Source organism: Caretta caretta, chromosome 3, assembly GCF_965140235.1.
Source record: "Caretta caretta isolate rCarCar2 chromosome 3, rCarCar1.hap1, whole genome shotgun sequence".
In the NCBI taxonomy this organism is placed as follows: Eukaryota; Metazoa; Chordata; order Testudines; family Cheloniidae; genus Caretta; species Caretta caretta.
In genome coordinates this window covers 95,224,255-95,243,210 of record NC_134208.1, presented here as the reverse complement: position 1 = coordinate 95,243,210, position 18,956 = coordinate 95,224,255, and the positions used below count along the sequence as shown (strand labels likewise).

Below are 18,956 nucleotides of genomic sequence, written 5' to 3'. Positions count from 1 at the left end.
GCCATATGGAACAAATGACTTTAATTGTGCATTTTGTAACAACAACAGAACCTAGTGAAATGTCCCTGTAATGGTGACTGTCAGAGAGCATTTTCTAGAATTTATTGACATTGATGATACTACAGGAGCTGGTATGACAAATGTGCTTCTTAAAAAGCTGGAAGATACAGGAATTGTGATAGCTGACATGAGAGGTCAGGGTTACGATAATGGTGCCAACATGAGAGGAAAGAGCAGAGGAGTACAGACACGGATCCAAGAGTTAAATCCTTGAGCTTTTTTTGTGCCATGCAGTTCTCATTCATTGAACTTGGTGGTCAGTGATGCAGCATCAGCTTCCAGTGAGGCTGCTGAATTTTTTAGTGTAATTCAAAGCATCTATGTATTTTTCTCTGCATCAACTCACTGATGGCAAATTTGGAAGCAAATTTGGAAGCAACATCTGGGAACATCCTCTCTGACACTGAAACCACTGAGTGCCACATGATGGGAAAGTCGAGTTGAGGTGAAAAAGCCTATCAAACACCGAACTGGGAAGATAGATGATGCCATAGTTGCCATTATGGAGGATAATGCTTTGACAGGAACTGTTCGTGGGAGAACAGTGGCAGAGGGAAATGGAATCACCAGAAACATACATTACTTCAAATTTCTGTGTGGCTTAGTGTTGTGGCATGACGTACTGTTTGAAATAAATGTTGTAAGCAAGAGACTCCAAGGTGCTGACCTTGATATATCTGGAGCAATGGAACAACTGGACAAAGCAAAGTCATACCTACCGTCTTACTGGTCAGATGAGGGATTTTAAAACATTCTGAAGAGTGCACAGAAGTTGCCAGAGGAACTTCACACTGAAGCTATTTTCCCACCCATTTAAGAATACGAGAGTCACCGAAGAAGACGACATTTTGATTACGGGGCATGGGATAATCCCATAAGAGATCCCAAACAACAATTCAAAGTTGAATTCTTTAACCAGGTGCTAGATTGTGCAATGCAGTCAGTTGAAAAACATTTCATGCAGCTCAAGGAACACAGCAGTATATTTGAGATGCTGTATGATATTCCAGAACTCCTCACTATAACTGAAGAAGACCTACACCAGCAATGCAGGGCACTAGAGACAGTGTTGACACATGTTGACACGTGCGATATTGATGCGAGTGATTTAGGTGATGAACTGAAAGCCCTTTCAAGATACATTTCAGCAGGATCAACTCCAAAGGATGTTCTGGATATATGTGCACAAATAAGATGACCACCCTCTTTCCAAATGCTTTTGTTGCTCTGTGCATACTTCTAACACTTCCTGTAACAGTTGCCAGTGGAGAACGCAGCTTCTCCAAGCTGAAGTTAATAACAACACATCTACGCTCCACAGTGACATAGGAGAGTCTGGTTGGCATTGCAGCCATCTCAATAGAGCATGGGCTGGCCCAGACTGTGGACCTTCAGGAAGCAGTTCAAATCTTTGCAACCAAGAAGGCACGGAAAGCACCACTTTGTTTATTCAAACAGATGAAAATGCCAGGGTTTACTATGCAGACAAGAAAAGTTACATTTGCTGTTCAGGCATTTGAAAGTTAAGTGTTACTTAAATTTTTTGAACAAGGCATTTTAAGTTGTTAGTTCTCCTTTATTGGGGTAGGTAGCAGAGCAGTAGAACAGGAAGAAGGCAGAATTGAGACTTTTCAAAGTTTTAGCCCAAGCGAGGGAGCATGGGGGCGTCATTTGAGCTCCCTGCCTCAGGTGCCAAAATGTTGTGGGATGGCCCTGCATAAGTATGTGCTTCATGTTTGCTAAGTGCTTAAGTTCCATAGAAGTCAATGTTACTCCTCACATTCTTAGGCCTGGCCTACACTTAGAATTTAAATCAACATAGCTATTGTGCTCACAGGTGTGAAAAATCTACAACCTGCAGTGTAGCTTTGCTGATCTAACCTCCAGTGTAGATGCAGCTCGGATGATGGAAGAATGCTTCTGTTGCCCTAGCGACCATCGCTCAAGGGAAGTGGTTTTCTTACAGTAACAGGAAAAAAAACCTTTCTGATGCTGTAGGATGAATCTACACTACACCTGTGCCAGCATAGCTACAATGCCGTGGTTATGAATGATAGTCTCTGTAGTGTATACAAGGCCTTAAAGTTGAGCATTTGCTGGCATGTTTTGGTGAAGCGGGGTCAGAGTCCTCAGCATGCTGCTGGATCAAGACCCTTGTAAATAGCTCCATTGATTTCAACAGGGACTACTCAGTGTGAGTAAATATGGCAGATTGTAGTCATTAGTATTTACATTAATTTTAAAAGCAAAATCCTTGCATGTGTTTTTTTTTGCAATGGGCTGTAGCATAAAGTTTTATACTGAATGTTTTCTTGTGCCAGGTTGAAAAACACCAAATGAAAAGGATGCTGCTAACAGCGAAAACACTATCAATACAAAGAAATAAATTTATTTCCCTATCTTTAGGGCCCTACCAAATTCACTGCCATGAAAAACGTGCCACGGACTGTGAAATCTGGCCTCCCACCATGAAATATGGTCTTTTGTGTGCTTTTACCTCCAGATTTCAGGAGGGAGACCAGTGTTTCTCAAATTGGGGATCCTGATCCAAAGGGGAGTTGCAGGGGGATCACGGCATTGCCACCCTTACTTCTTTGCTGACTTCAGAGCGGGGCAGCCGGAGAGTGGTGGCTGTTGGACAGGCGCCCAGCTCTGCGGACAGCACCCTGCCAGCAGCAGGGCCGAAGTAAGGGTGGCAATACCATACCATGCCGGGTGCCCAGCTCTGAAGGCAGCGCCGCAACCAACAGCAGCGCAGAAGTAATGGTAGCCATACCACAACCCCCCACTACAATAGCCTTGTGACCCCCCCACAACTCCTTTTTGGGTCAGGACGCCTACAATTACAACACCGTGAAACTTCAGATTTAAATAGCTGAAAGCATCAAATTTATGATTTTTAAAATTCTGTGACCATGAAATTGACCAAAATAGATTGTGAATTTGGTAGGACCCTACCTATGTTAGCAAAAATGCCTTAGATTGTTGAAAGTAAAATAATTTTCTGAACACAGTTTACCTCTTGCAATTTATCCTTTGTTTACTTTTTGCATTTCTCTCAACTTGTTCAATGAAATTCAGTTAAGACATTTTCCCTTTCAGTTTCTTAGTGCCACAGATTTTGTGTTTCAAACACTGCAGGAGATTTCATTTGGCCTAAGGATTTGTAAGAACTGCATTTTACAGATGTTAAATGTTGGACCAGATTTAAACTGGCACTACACTTTATCGCTAAACAAATTTTTCATCCCTAAATAACAAGAACTTATACATTCTATTAAATACACTTATTCCCAAATATGTCATGTTAAATTTCAGAAAACATGAAGGCCTCTATTTGGGCATGTGCCAGGAGGGGTCGTAACCTTCTTGTGTGGGTGTGGCCCCACTTCCTGGCCATCCACCTGTTAGCTGATTTGCTAAATAATCACAGGGACCAAATAATCTCTATCTATCACACCATTCTGCAAGGGAGTTAAATACGTATTTCAGTGATATAGTCCCACTGATGTCCGTAGGACTATTCACATACTTAAAGTGAAACATGTGCTTAGACCCTGATTCAGCAAGCCGCGTATATTAGGGCTTTGTACGGGCACTCATCATTAGTATGGAGTATAGGGACTGCTACTGGGGGAGGCCCTTGCATGACTGTGCAAAGCAGAGCCTCTGGTGTGGCTCTCTGTGCAGTCGCGCCAGGCTCATCACAACCTGGCCTGAGGTTTCTTTCAAGACAAAGAAGGAAATGTTGTATTATTCGTTTTTGAAAGAAATGAAGTATCCCCTTTCACTTTACTCCTTTTCTTTATAAGTTAGGTCAAAAATGTGTTACCAGTTGATTGTGAGGAAGAGAGGTTCTCTTGTGGTCACAAGACTTAGAAATCATTTCCTTCAAAGAAATCTGTAGACATTTAATTACTTGAGAAAGGCTTTGTGTGGGGGGCAGCACTTCTGACTGGAAGTCTTCCTTAAACCTTATCTTTGTTTTGGAGCAGTACCTGTAAAGAAGGAAGAAAAAACAGTGAAGGCAATGGAGCAAGGTAAAGAGAAACTTGAAATATTTTGACATTATCTGCTTTAGAAAGACAATGGCTCAGGGGGAAAACCAGACAGCTTCATGGCAATAACCTTTAAATTAATTACTCTATCAGTCTCTGCCATTGATCTGCTCAGTTTGCCAGAGAAGAGAGAATTTCAGATAGGATTCTGGCTCAGTCTCTCGCTTATGTAATACAAAACACACTCAGACGCTTCAAGTGACTAAACCATTCTGGCGTCTTAATATTTCACCTGTCCCATAGAAGATTTCCTGTCCTGCAGGGTGACTTTCATTCAGCAACATGGGGTCCCCGTTTAAAAATAAGAGAGACAATCATGTGGTAGGGCAAGTGGAGCGTCAAACATCTGTGGACCAGATCCTCAGTTGGGATCAATGAACGTAGCTCCATTGAAATCAACAGAGCTGTGCCAGCTTACACCACTGAGGATCTAGCGCTATGTCTTGACGAAGATCTGGAGATTGCATTGCATCCTAAGAAAAACTGGAAGGCTGATGAACAGAAGAGGCACGTCTTAGGCTACGTCTACAAGTGGAGCTGGGGGTGTGATTCCCAGCTCACATAGACATACTTGTAGTAGCTCTCATTGAGCTAGTATGCTAAAATTAGTGGTGTAGCCAAGGTAGCCTGGGGAACACAAGCAGCAGCATGGATTAGCCATCCTGAGTATGTACCTGCATGAGGTCTAGGCGGTTTGTACTGGAGGTGGCTAGCCTATGTTGCCACTTGCCTCTGCCCTGCTACCCTGGCTACACTACTATTTTTAGTGTGTTAGCTTGATGAGAACTATTGTGAGTACATCTGTGCAAGCTGGGAATCACACCCCCTGCTCCAACAGTAGATGTAGCCTTACACTCATGTAAAAACCCATTGAGTACAGTTCTGGTCTTTTTTTGAAAAACTTCAGTAAAAGGGCTTTGCATTGGATGCTAGGAGATATCGTTTTATCTCTCACCCTAGAGATGAGCCAAAGACCACTTGAGTAGTCTGGTTGAGGCCTGCTGCAGGCCTCCTATGGTGGACTATGATGTAGTAGATCTAGCAGCTCACTCGCTGCACCATCCCGCACATGCATCTAAAACTGAGCTGTGACATCACTTGTGATATTAGTTGTCAGATTCCAGTGTTCAGTAAGAAAAGGAAGGGAAAAATATCCATCCTACTGTAATGCTAGTTCAGTATTGCCAATCCCAAACATTCAGGAATTGAGGCCCCAAAATCATGAGATGGGTTAAAAATCATGAGATTTTTTGTTAAAAAAAATCATCATTTGAGGTTCTATTTATTTACCTTTGGTTTTTGAGCCTTAAGGGTTTGCTTAGGTCATATACTCAAGCTTTTCTCCACAAACATGAGGGCTAAAAATACAGTTTTAATTTTAAGATACTCACCTACTCGTGTGATTCTAGGGGCTGGGGCTTTAAGAGCAACACAAAATACTGGGAGTCGTAATAAAATCACGAGTTAGCAGCATTGCTAATTTAACAACCCTAACAAGAATTCTGGTGTTTCAAAATAAAATGTTCAGGTATTAAAACTGTTTTGCCTTTGATGTTAAATCACTAGTATATGGAACTGGGCAAAATAGTGGTAGGAAAAATATTATTGATAATATTTACCTGTTTTCATGTTAGTGGAAATGTAGAGATTGGTGCAACCTTTGCAAAACGTTTAAAGGAGAGCAGGAAGAGCAGGGTAGTTGGAGAGCTTCGGGGAACAGGCAGAGCTTTAACTCCATCCCCCTATTCAGTGTCCAAAAGTAGCTGAGCAAGTGAGGAGCAGGGGAGAGGGGCAGGATATTAAGTTATCAGTAGAGGCTAGCAGTGAATTACTACTTACCTTACTTCCTCTTTGCTCTTGGTCTGTCTGCACTTTGAGCTGGAGGGGTAATTTCCAGCTTGAGTACGTATATGCATTTTAGTTTTGATCGAGCTAGCATACTGAAAATAGAAGTGTAGCGAGCATGGCAGGACAGGCTAGCCATCCCAAATAAAATCCTGCTCAGGACCTTAGGTATGTTCTTGGGCAGATAGCTCCTCTGTCAGGGCTACGTTTCTATTTTTAGCAGGCTAGCTAGATTAGAGCTGGTGTGTGTACATCTACTCAAGCTGGAAGTTACTCCTTCAGCTTGACGTGTAGAAGTACCCCAAGTCACAATACTTCCTGGATTACTGGACACTGCTACAAAGGTGGCTAATTAGTAGAAAATTGTACAGGTTGTTTTGGTATTTTTTGTGCGTGCAGGGTGGTTACATGTCTGCTACAAATTGGACTGAGTCCATCAACTCATTTCACGTACGCTGCCAAGCAATCATAAAATGGTAATGACTTTCAATCTAATCCTGAGCTGTTAATTTCTCTTGTTTGTTGACTAAAGACATTTTTATAGGTTTCTTCTATTACAGCCCATTTTTATTGAATTAAATTTTTGCTTCTACAAGAAACAAAGGTTATTCTAAAGACGTTTTTTGTTTTTGTTTTTGTTTAGATAAACCAAAGCCTAAAGAAACAAGTAAGCTCTATCATACATTTTCCCTATAACTGACTCAGTACCACTTTAAGCTCTACAGATGAAAAGTAGTATATGAGAGTCAAGTATTATTAATTATTATTATGGGAGGGGTAGATGGATGAATGGTTGATTAGATAGAATAGAATCAAGTAAACAGAGGTATTCATATGGAAATGCTAAGCAATTCTTTTCTATTTTAGCGCAGAGGATTATGTTTACTCTCTACTTCTCTTGGCCATGAGGAGATTTCTCACCCCTTTGTAACACTGCTGTGCCAAACCTAGATTACAAAAAACTTATTATTTTATGGACCAAATTCTTCTCTCTGATTGTCACTGAGACTCCGTTAGTTTCAGTATATCAGCTGCGTATTCTGATGTCAGTAGATGTTTAATTCTGAGAACCAGTGTAGAATAAATAACAGAGGCCTTGGTGTGAATTAGTGGTGCTATCCTGCATACCAGACTATAATTTTGCCATAATTATAATATAGTATTTCAATGGCAACTATAGGATAGATCTCAGACTGCTCATCTAGTCACAATATGTCCTATATCTATTTATAATTTAAGCTAGTATTTCCTAGCTTTCTTCTAATTCGTGAGTGACTTCTGTATCAGATCCAGCACTATCCCAAAAGTTAAGCTTTTCCTGGAGATGGCATTAATCTCAGCTGCATTTTCTGAATGGCTTTCTAGTTTATTGGATAACTTGGAATGTAAGGCCTAGTCAGTAATGATTCAGGCTTTGAATTCACAAGTGTTTGATCTCTTGAAATCAAATCATTGGTGTGACATCTTTTGGAATAATGCAATAACGGTGCTGTTAGTAATGGAGATGCACATTGCCTGAGTTCTTATAAGCAGGCTTCTGAACTTAATGGGTTTAGCAGTGTGTGATGCTGGCTGGCTTATTTTGCTAATATAATTAAATTTATTGTCATTGCTGGAATTGACCACAAAAGCTGCATTCAAATCACATAAGGGGTCTTGACATAAGCATTCAGCAGTAAGGACACTGATTCGGAAGACAGAAACTCCATCTTTTGCCCACTCATTTGGTACTTTGGGGTGTTGCAGGATGTAGCATGGTATATAGGACTGCCGTTGGGTGACTCCTACAATATAGAGGTACAAAGATGTAGTTAATAATTTTCAATCTTAGCTCTATGTTTCATTGACGGTAACATTTATATTAGACTCAGTATTAAATATTCATATATTTAGTATTTGACTTTTTGATAGTAATATTAGATAGGCAACACTATGTTTCACAACATTGGCATTGAATTATTTCTTTTCTATGCTTGGAGCATCAGATGGCTGAAACAGCGACTGCAGAGTTTGACATTTGAAAAACAGAAGATCGACAGACAATTTGTATATTTAAAGGATGAAATAAAGACCTATCCCAATAAAATGATTTTTTCCGAACCCTCATTCAGCAAACTTTCTCCTGACCTTTTCTTTTGTAAATGTAACTATTTGAGAGAAAGGGGCTCTTTCTCTATATGATCATGAATACACTGAAGTAATTTATTTTACAGATTATAGTTTCACTATAACTATAACTCTGGGGCACATGACTTATGAGGAGAGGCTGAGGGAACTGGGGTTATTTAGTCTGCAGAAGAGAAGAGTGAGAGGGGATTTGATAGCAGTATTAGAATCATAGAATCATAGAATATCAGGGTTAGAAGGGACCTCAGGAGGTCATCTAGTCCAACCCCCTGCTCAAAGCAGGACCGATCCCCAATTAAATCATCCCTGCCAGGGCTTTGTCAAGCCTGACCTTAAAAACATCTAAGGAAGGAGATTCCACCACCTCCCTAGGTAACGCATTCCAGTGTTTCACCACCCTCCTAGTGAAAAAGTTTTTCCTAATATCCAACCTAAACCTCCCCCACTGCAACTTGAGACCATTCCTCCTTGTTCTGTCATCAGCTACCACTGAGAACAGTCTAGAGCCATCCTCTTTGGAACCCCCTTTCAGATAGTTGAAAGCAGCTATCAAATCCCCCCTCATTCTTCTCTTCTGCAGACTAAACATCCCCAGTTCCCTCAGCCTCTCCTCATAACTCATGTGTTCCAGACCCCTAATCATTTTTGTTGCCCTCCGCTGGACTCTTTCCAATTTTTCCACATCCTCCTTGTAGTGTGGGGCCCAAAACTGGACATAGTACTCCAGATGAGGCCTCACCGATGTTGAATAGAGGGGAACGATCATGTCCCTCGATCTGCTGGCAATGCCCCTACGTATACAGCCCAAAATGCCATTGGCTTTCTTGGCAACAAGGGCACACTGTTGACTCATATCCAGCTTCTCATCCACTGTAACTCCTAGGTCCTTTTCTGCAGAACTGCTGCCGAGCCATTCGGTCCCTAGTCTGTAGCGGCGCATGGGATTCTTCCGTCCTAAGTGCAGGACTCTGCACTTGTCCTTGCTGAACCTCATCAGATTTCTTTTGGCCCAATCCTCCAATTTGTCTACATCCCTCTGTATCCTATCCCTAGCCTCCAGCATATCTACCTCTCCTCCCAGTTTAGTGTCATCTGCAAACTTGCTGAGGGTGCAATCCACACCATCCTCCAGATCATTTATGAAGATATTGAACAAAACTGGCCCCAGGACCGACCCTTGGGGCACTCCACTTGATTCCGGCTGCCAACTAGACATGGAGCCATTGATCACTACCCGTTGAGCCCGACAATCTAGCCAACTTTCTATCCACCTTATAGTCCATTCATCCAGCCCATACTTCTTTAACATGCTGGCAAGAATACTGTGGGAGACAGTGTCAAAACTATTCAACTACCTGAAGGGGGGTTCCTAAAGAGGATGGAGCTCGGCTGTTCTCAGTGGTGGCAGATGACAGAACAAGAAGCAATGGTCTCAGGTTGCAGTGGGGGAGGTCTGGGTTGGATATTAGGAAACACTGTTTCACTAGGAGGGTGGTGAAGCACTGGAATGGGTTACCTGGGGGTGGGGGTGGAATCTCCATCCTTAGACGTTTTTAAGGCCCGGCTTGACAAGGCTCTGGCTAGGATAATTTAGTTGGTATTGGTCCTGCTTTGAGCAGAGGATTGGACTAGATGACCTCCTGAGGTCTCTTCCAACCCTACTATTCTCTGATTCTATAACCAGAAATGAGGTTTTATCAACTTTTGGTCAACTTTGCAATAAGCAAAGTCTCATTATAACTGAATTCCCTATATGCACATTTACAGCTACTAGACTTGTCCTACAAAGAGCACGGTACTAAAACAGAAACAAAAAGCTTCATTGTTGCACTGATAAATCACTAAACATTGGAGGTATGCCACATTTTAGAAAACTATAATGAGAACAAGTGAAGTGTGATTTCAGTCTGCCAATAAAGGTCACTGAGGTTATTCATGCCTTTCAGCAAACTTTGGGAAGTTTCAGACCTGCACTCCTATTCCCAGCACAACTTTGCTCCCTCAGTAGACCCAGGCCTGTTATTTTCTGTAGGGAAAGCTAGGCTGTCTTCTGCCACGGTGCTCTCCAGCATCTTCAAGCACTGGAACTCTTGGCCCACTCCTAGCTCCTTAGAGGAAAGCCAAATGACTGATCTTTCTCACACTTTCCTAGGAGGGCTGGGAAGGGTGGCAGAGAGCAATGTAGGCCTGCTTTTCCTAAATATTTTGTCTTCTGTCAGTGGTCTACCTCCCACCACCACTATTTGTCTGCAAATTATTATTTAATTATATAGTAACAAGGAGCCGCAGTCATGGATCAGGATCCCATTAGTCTAGGAGTTGTACAAACCACATAACAAAAAAGTCATAGAATCATAGACGTGTAGGGTTGTCAGGGACCTCAGGAAGTCATAAATTCCATCTCCCTGCACTGAGGTAGGACCAAATAAACATAGACCAGGTGTTTGTCCCACCTGTTTTTAAAAGCCTCCAATAATGGGGACTCCACAACTTCCCTTGGAAGCTTATTCCAGAATTTAGCTACCATTATAGTTAGAAAGTTTTTCCTAATATCTAACCTAAATCTCCCTTGCTGCAGGTTACTTTTGTTACTACCTAGTGAACCGCACTGCCTGGCCAGTTTGGATGGTTTCACAATCACAAACACACACTGGGCTGGTTATTTTTCACCAAGGTGTGTGTGTTTGTTCCCCTCTTATGTAGTAATACCATGCAATATAGGCTTACAGCAAGGGTAGGCTTTCCTGCAGCCCTCACTCCCCCAGCCAAGACTCATCTCCAGAGCCATCTCCTGAACTTCCCTTGCTTCCTGTTTCCTCCCTTTTTATTCTCCCCTGTTACCTTATTAGCCCAATGATTGTCACCCCGCTGCTCACAATCCCCCACCAGAAAGTGTATAATTGTCCTCAGCTGGGCCTGCAGCCTTCCTCAGGCTGCAGCATTGTCAGTGATCAGGGTGCTGCTGATAGCACCCTTTCATGGGTGTATTACTTCATAGCCTATTTTCAGTAGACATGGAGAACAAGTGATCACCATCCTCTAATAACAGTCCTCAACATATTTGAACTCTGTTATCAGATCCCCACTTAGTCTTCTTTTCTCAAGACTAAACATGCCCAGTTTTTAAACCTTTCCTCATAGATCAAGTTTTCTAAATCTTTTATCATTTTTGGACTCTCTCCAGTTTGTCCGCATCCTGCCTAAAGTTTGGCACCCAGAATTGGGCACAGTACTCCATCTAAGGCCTGACCAGTGCCAAGCAGAGTGGGACAATTAGCTCCCATGTCATATATATGACACTTCAATTAATGCATGCCAGGCTGTTGTTAGCCTATTTCACAGCTGCATCACATTGTTGACTCCAGTTCAATTTGTGATCCATTCAAACCCCCATATCCTTTTCAACAGTACTACCACCTAGCCTGTTACTCTCTATTTTGTAGTTGTACATTTGATTTTTCCTTGCTAAGTCAAGTACTTTGCGCTTTTCTTTATTGATTTCTTCTGGTTGATTTGAGACCAATTATCTGATTTGTCAAGTTTTTTTTAATTTCTAATCCTGTCTTCCAAAGTGCTTGTAGCCCCTCCCAGCTTGGTGTCATTTTCAAATTTCATAAGCATGCTCTCTACTCCATTATCCAAGTCACAAATGAAAAGATTGAATAATACAGGGCCCAAGACTGACCTGTGAAGAACCCCACTAGATATGCCATTGCAGTGTGACGGAGAACCATTGATAACTATTATTTGAGTACCATCTTTCAACAAGCTGTGCACCCGCCTTACAGTAATTCCATCTAGAATGTGTTTCCTTAATTTGCTTATGAGAATGTCATGAGGGCCTCTGTGAAAAGCCTTACTATAATCAAGATATATCATGTCTACTGCTTCCTCTCTATCCAGTAGGCCAATAAACCTGACAGAGAAGGAAATTAGGTTGATTTGGCATGATTTGTTCTTGACAAATCCATGCTGGCTGTTCCTTATGACCCTATTATCCTCCAGATGCTTACAAATTGTTTAATAATTCTTTCCAGTATCTTTTCAGGTATCAAAGTTAAGCTGACTGGTCGTTAATTCCCTGGATCCTCTTTGTTCCCCTTTTTAAAGAAAGGTACTATGTTTGCCCTTCTCCAGTTTTCTGGAACTTCACTGATACTCCAGGTGTTCTCAAAGATAATTACTAATGGTTCTGAGTTTGCTTCAGCTAGTTCCTTAAGTACCCTAGGATGAATTTCATCAGCCCCTGCCCACTTGAATACAACTAACGTCTAAATATTCTCCAACCTGTTCTTTCCCTATTTTGGCTTGCATTCCTTCCCCACTGTTGTTAATATTACTTGCATTGAGTATCTGATCACAATTAACCGTTTTAGTGAAGACTGAAGCAAAATAGGCATTAAACATCTCTGCTTTCTTGTTGTCATCAGTTATTACCTCTCTTCCCCACTAAATAGAGGGCCTACATTCCTTCATCTTTCTCTAGTTTACAATGTTTTCAAAGAACTTCTTTTTATTGACTTTTATGTTCATTGCTAGGGTAACTCATTTTATCCCTTAACCTTTCTGATTTTGTTCCTACATGGTTGTGCTATTCTTTTTTGTTCTCCTTCTTATCAATTTGTCCATGTTTCCACTTTTAGTAGGATTCTTTTTTGATTGTTAGTCCTTCTCTTGTTTCTGCTGGCCATGTAATGTAATGCACTTTCACTAAGGGGTTGAGGCACCTCAAAGCATTAAATTAGTACTAGGAGCAGAGGTATCTTTCCTGACCTGTTAAAAAAGAATGGAGGAGGGTGGACAGACTATCTGTTCCCAAGAAGATACTGGGAGGATTCAAAAGTATCCAGCTTATTTTGCTGACCCTTTGAAAAATGAAGATGGTGAAAGTGGGTCACCAAAACATTATCTGAAGAGATGAGAGTTGGCAATGGGTCAGTTTGCTCCCTTCAGATGGCAACTAAGATTAAAAGAGTATCCTGGACCTGTGGGAGGTTGCTTATTTAAACTTTAGTAAATCTTGCAAGTTTCATAACGAAATCAAAACATACACTGTGACCTGAAACAGGCAGGTTTCACACAACTCTTCTATCAGTTCATCTCTTGCCATTTGTGCCATTGTATAGCTAGAGTCTCATACTGTCTAACTGGTTCATTATCTGATAAGATTCAGTCTCTGCATTTCACAAACCAGGCTTTTGCTTGTGACTGTCACTGTATCTGTGCTAAATATTTATTTACAGAACCTGTAAAAGAGAAAGAAGTGAAACCTCCAGCTGCAACAAAGGATAAAGGTAATATAACAGCATAAAATACTATAATTGCCAGAGGTTTTGATTTTTTTTAAAATCCCCACTATATATGGATGTCTTTATTTGTAACACAACATGGTTTTGGATTGGTGAGGAAAATAAATTTTCAGAATTTAAGAAATATTCAGATTAAATATTACTGCCTGAATTGTATGTGAAGAACAAAGCTGAGGCAATGCAAAATGTTTACAGTGAAACTCAGAATTACAGCCTCAGAATTAAGAAACATTTGATAAGGTTTGCAAAGGATTTCAGAAAAAATGTGACAAGTTTTAAGTGATTTTTTTCTCACATTGTAATTACATAAAATTTGTTGTTTTATTTTGTATGCATATTAAATCTGGTCAAAATCAGTGTCTTTGACTGCATTTTGAAATGGTTTTGGGGACTGTTTCAAACAATCAGTTGTCTTATCAAGCATTGTCACTGAGTTATCAGATTTTAGCCTTTAACCCTTTGGTTTGATAATTAAACACTACGTATTTTTACAGAGCATGTCAAAGAAAAGAAAGTAAAGCATCCTGCAGCTTTAAAAGGTAAAGGTAATTATACACAATGTAATAGGATGTTTGTTGGTTTAAAATTATCATAACTAACTTTATTATAATTATAACTGAATCTAGGAGGGGCTTTCCTCTATCTTTAAAAATAATCTGAATGTTAAAATTGTCAGAATCTTGTTTACCATATATGCCATGAAAGGAGAGTCAAGCAGTGTTATCTAACTAGTGTGTGGAAGCCACAGAACTATTAATATACAAATGCTTGTTCATTATGAAAACTATCTTCATCAGTGATTAGGATCTGTAACTTCTTCAAGATAAAGAATTGTTAGTGTCTTCTAGAGGCAGTTGGAAAGTTCTGAATTGAACTGCTTGTATAAACCTGTATATATGTAACATGAATAAAGTAAAATATTAGCATATGAAATGGTATGAAAGTGTGATAGATAGTGACATGCCTTCAGGGCTTTGTAAAGGCTGAGGTTAAAAGCTCACTGCTTCAACCATTCAACCACCTGAGTCTTTAGAAGTGCAAGCCTGTCTATTTCTTTCTCATGTTAGTTTAAAATTTCTTATGGCATTTTTTGTAAGAATAGATGGTTAACTCAACTAAAATTTCCCTTGAGTCACTGTTTTTCAGCATGGCGTGCCCCCTTCATACACCTTATTGCTACCCTCCACTCCAGAGTTACTTGCATTTCAAGGGTGAAACAATATGTGTATGTACATAGTTTAAAAAGTGCTTTATGTTCTTCAGGATAAGAAGTACCACCACGTATGCAAATATAATAATATCCTATATTAGATTACAGTAACTATTTTGTATTATTTCAAATAGGAGTAACTGAGGAATTTAGTTTATGTTCTCTACGTAGAGTAACACCACATGTAAATTAGTGAACTGTAGAGAAAGAGACAGCAATTGAATTGCTAGATATATACTCAAGCCCTGGTAATCATGCTGATTTACCGCTTCTTTATGATAAGGGCCCCTATCCCACAAACACATTCACACATGAATAGTCCCTCTCTTCAAGTGATTGTCCATGTGAATTCCACTTTTAGTGTGCATGCATGGTGCATCCCATTGGACGAGATTAGAGTCTTTCAGCAAGCACTGTCCATTGGGGCCACACTTGCTCCCTGGATCCCTCATTCCCTCCCATCCAAGGGCATAAAGGGCACAGCAGGTCCAATTGTCCTTCAGTTTCTTCTCCTCATCCCTAACAGCAAGACAGAAATCTGCTTCACTGTGCATTTTTCTCTTAGACTTGTAAATATATTAGATCATATAATTAATGTAGGGTTTTTTTCATGTCCATTGACATTAGATGTGTGTTTGTGTGTGTGTGTATGTTTAGGGAATTGTCAGCTACTGGGATTTAGCTGCTGTGCCTGAAACAAACTCCCCAGCATTTAAAACTTGCCCCTGTTGTGATGCAGCTATTTTGTCTAATGATGAGAGGTACCTTTTTTGCCTTGGAGACAGATGCTCTGTCAGGGACATGACTATCTGTTGCTCCTTTCTTCAAAAGGCCATGTTATACTCGCAGACTAGGGATGGTTTTAAAACTGGGGTTTTATTAAACTTAATATCCAAAAAAACCAAATGCATGCAGTGTGCACAAGTCCCATACCCACTCAGTCTCACTGGAGCACAGTAACCCTTCAGGGACAACATTTTGCTTCCCCACTGTATTCTCTTTTGCCTGTTCAGTGCTGTCAGTTGTTGGTTGCATGTGTGTTCTTGCTGTATGTGTTGCACCAGCTCTGAATCAGAGCTTATGTGTGTGGGATGCAGTCAGTAGGTGCATTCAATAGGATCAGTAACTGTTCTTCCAGTCAGTCAGGCCGCACTCCTTTTGGAAGTTTAAGTATGTGTGTAAATGTTTGCGGGATCAGCGCCTAAGTGTTTTATTTTTTTATTACATAAATAAACAAGTAAAAGAAATACAAGGTAAAATTGTGAAAAACCCCTCTCAATTAAGAGGTAAACATCCATTTTATATAAGTACTAGCTCGTATATAAGTTTAAACATAATGAACCAAAAATATCCCTGTGCTTTCCATCCAACCAGTCTTTGATGGGATAGTGAAAAGTTTGCGGAATCTCTTTTGGAAAGAAAAAGGCAGACACTACGTAGGTATTTGGCATGCTAATGAAAATCAACTTAAGAGAAAGCAAAGGAGAGAACTGATACAGCTTTTATCAATTCAGCATTTGAAGGCCATGATTTCAAAAAAAGAAACTACTGCACAAATTCAGATTTCAATCATATGTAGCAAAATGGCAGGCTTTTGGACTTCAGGCCCAGTACAAATCTCTGTTATGGAGCTTGTGAGCTCCATGTTGGTGTTCTTGGAAAATGGAATAAAGGCATTGATTTTAGTTTTGGATGAGATATTTAAACATTTTTGTGATCAATACACTCCTGCAAGAAAAGAGGGATCCTGGTATCTAATTCAGACTCTTTGGGGCAACAGGGTGAGTTTTGGGCTAACCAGAGAAAGACGAAGATTCTCTGAATCAAAACTCTTGCTATGAAACTGAGTCAGTATGTGTGAATGTTTTCCTTATTACTGCCACCGATAGAAAGGCAGGAAAGAGTGAGGAGGCGCATTGACTGAGACCAGCTATAGCATGAAGCGTTTTTTTGTTGAAGGTGGAGGAATTTCAGGTGTGGATAGTCCGCCAGTAGGAACGTAACAGTGGTTCCCTGTCGAGTTAAAAGGCTGAATCAAATGTCCCTGACCCTTATGGTCAGGTTCACTTCTGGTTTAATAAATTCCAATTAAGGACAATACTAAAGGAACTTACTTTCTTCTACGAAAGAAATATGTTCCTATTAGGGGCAGAATCTGAGACTTATTTAAAAATGTAACACTAAATCTTCAATTGTTTGCTGCAATAAGAAAGCCCCTTCAACAATTTCAGGTTGGTTTCATTTTGATTTGTTGGATTAGTCTGAAGCCAAAGAAACTTAGCAGGCATACTTTCCTGTGCATCTATTTTATAGTTATCTAGTTATGCGATCTATTTATTTTTATGTTTCTACACAAGGAAAAAAGTCAGTAGTTTGTATCCCTTTCACAGTACTTACACTACATGTTATTTAAAGAAACAGATGTGTATTGTTTGCTGCTCTTTGGTCCTTTATCTCACTTGCTAGGCATTGTGTGTAGTTCATTTGAAGTTAAAAAAATCCTATTTTTTGCATTCAGTGGAGTGTTTTCTCTGATAGCCTGTGTTTTCCTTTAAAATGGAAACTTAGGGTATGTAAATGTAAATGTCCTCTGGTGCCTAATAAAAAGAATCAGACAGCGAGGACTTTTTCAGACTATATGTCCTATTTCTTTTCTTCTCCTGTTTTAATGCTAGAGTATGATTATTTGTATAACAACAAGATCTTTGTTCTGATGAATTTATCTACTCCTGCTGCTTGTTCCTATCCTAAAATCATAGGGTCACAGCTTTTCATTTGGAATTAATCTCTGCTTGATAGAGGACCAGTGTGGGGCAGAGAGGGGAAAGGTGGCTTTAAGCTATTTTTATGTCTCCCTGATCCTGGGGCCATCATGGACCAGGTCAGTCCCTGACACAAGTTAGAGCAGCCTGAAGGTTGACATCATTTAGACCATTTAATGATATAAATTCACTGCTCCCTGTGGCTGATGGAAAGAGAGGGGAGCTGTTGGGGCCATGTGTCTCTAAAGCCCTGGCTCACGAAGAGTGGGGACAGGTACACCTTGGATAGCCCCCTGGTGCTGCTGTTAGTTGTTGCTTCTGCTGCTTAGTCCCTAATTGCTAGAGAATGCTGGGACTTTCTTCAAGGGCCATTCCGCCTAGGAAATTTCATGGAGCTCCCCTGCAGCAGGGAGGGATGGACTGTTGGGCTGTGTGTCCCCACTTCACATTGGGAGAAGGATTATCTAGCACCCTCCCTCTAACCTCTGGTGCTGCTGATAGTGTCTGCTAAGTCTCCCAGATCAGATGCATGCAGGTAATTTAAGGCTCTGTCCCCACTGGAAATGAATTTGTATTAGCAAAGCTCATGTCTTAAGTCAGGTTGAGTATAGTGGTGGATTAAGACAGATCCTTGGGATCTAGTCCTGGAAGTCTGGAGGGCCTGCAGCTGTTGAGTGTTGGAAACTAGTTTTAAATCTAGTTTAGAGAGAATCTTCTGTTGGCTTAACACAGTGGATTTAGCTAACATTGGCTTATCCAGAGCCTACAGTAATCTTTGCAAGGAGATGTAGTTCTGCTAGGCATTTAAGTGCCATATCAGCTCAGAAGTATTATGACTGACTCTAATTCGCATTCCTACAAATGATAACATTCTTTCACTCCAAACAAGTGACATTCAAAAAGGTCCAAAATTGTTTCCTCCCTTTGAAAACATCATTTCCTATTTAATCCCTGCAAATGCTCACTGACCTGTATACTTCAGAGGCCAACAGATTAGCACCAGTAGGAAATGGTTATTAATAAGATGTGTGCCATATAATATTATTTATACAATGTAATAAGTGTGCTCAGTACTCTTACTGAGACAAAATACATATTCCCCGCCTAAGGTATTGAATTGAAGGGCCTGACTGAAAGCCAACTTAGAGTCAATGGAAAGATTCCTGTTAACTTCCAACAGGCTTTGGCTGAGGCCCTAAGAATCTGATCTTACATTCAGATCCACTTACATGGATCTCTGCATCCATGCAAAGTACCATTTACTTCAGTAGGTCTCTGCTTGGGAACAGCAGTCTGTGCTAATGAATCGTATTAAAGAATCAGGGACTTAATCTGACATAATGTGAGAGGTGATTGCAGACAAAATGCCATAAGGTGTAAAGAGAGAACAAGGGTTATATTGGTTTAGCTTTTACCATGTGTTACCTGCTAGTTCTTAATTTTTTAAAAATGCATCATGTGTGCATCTATTATTTTTAGTCACTAAAACTGAAATCCACTGTATTTTGCTATAGAGCATGTAAAACAAAAAGCTGTGAAGACGCCAGAAGTTCCAAAGGACAAAGGTAAGGGCACAAATTAAATA

General features: G+C 40.4%; 1 protein-coding gene across 38 annotated transcripts in view; it reads left to right on the top strand.

The window, feature by feature from the left end:
- The window catches only part of TRDN (triadin), a 312,608-nt gene that overhangs the window by 215,069 nt on the left and 78,583 nt on the right, over window positions 1-18,956 (top strand). For all 38 annotated transcript variants that reach the window (XM_075126696.1, XM_075126709.1, XM_075126708.1 and 35 more), the window contains 5 exons: window positions 4,053-4,100; window positions 6,607-6,630; window positions 13,334-13,384; window positions 13,894-13,938; window positions 18,886-18,936. In XM_075126696.1, coding sequence (XP_074982797.1) covers window positions 4,053-4,100; window positions 6,607-6,630; window positions 13,334-13,384; window positions 13,894-13,938; window positions 18,886-18,936 — 219 coding nt within the window. The remainder of the gene's footprint in view (window positions 1-4,052; window positions 4,101-6,606; window positions 6,631-13,333; window positions 13,385-13,893; window positions 13,939-18,885; window positions 18,937-18,956) is intronic.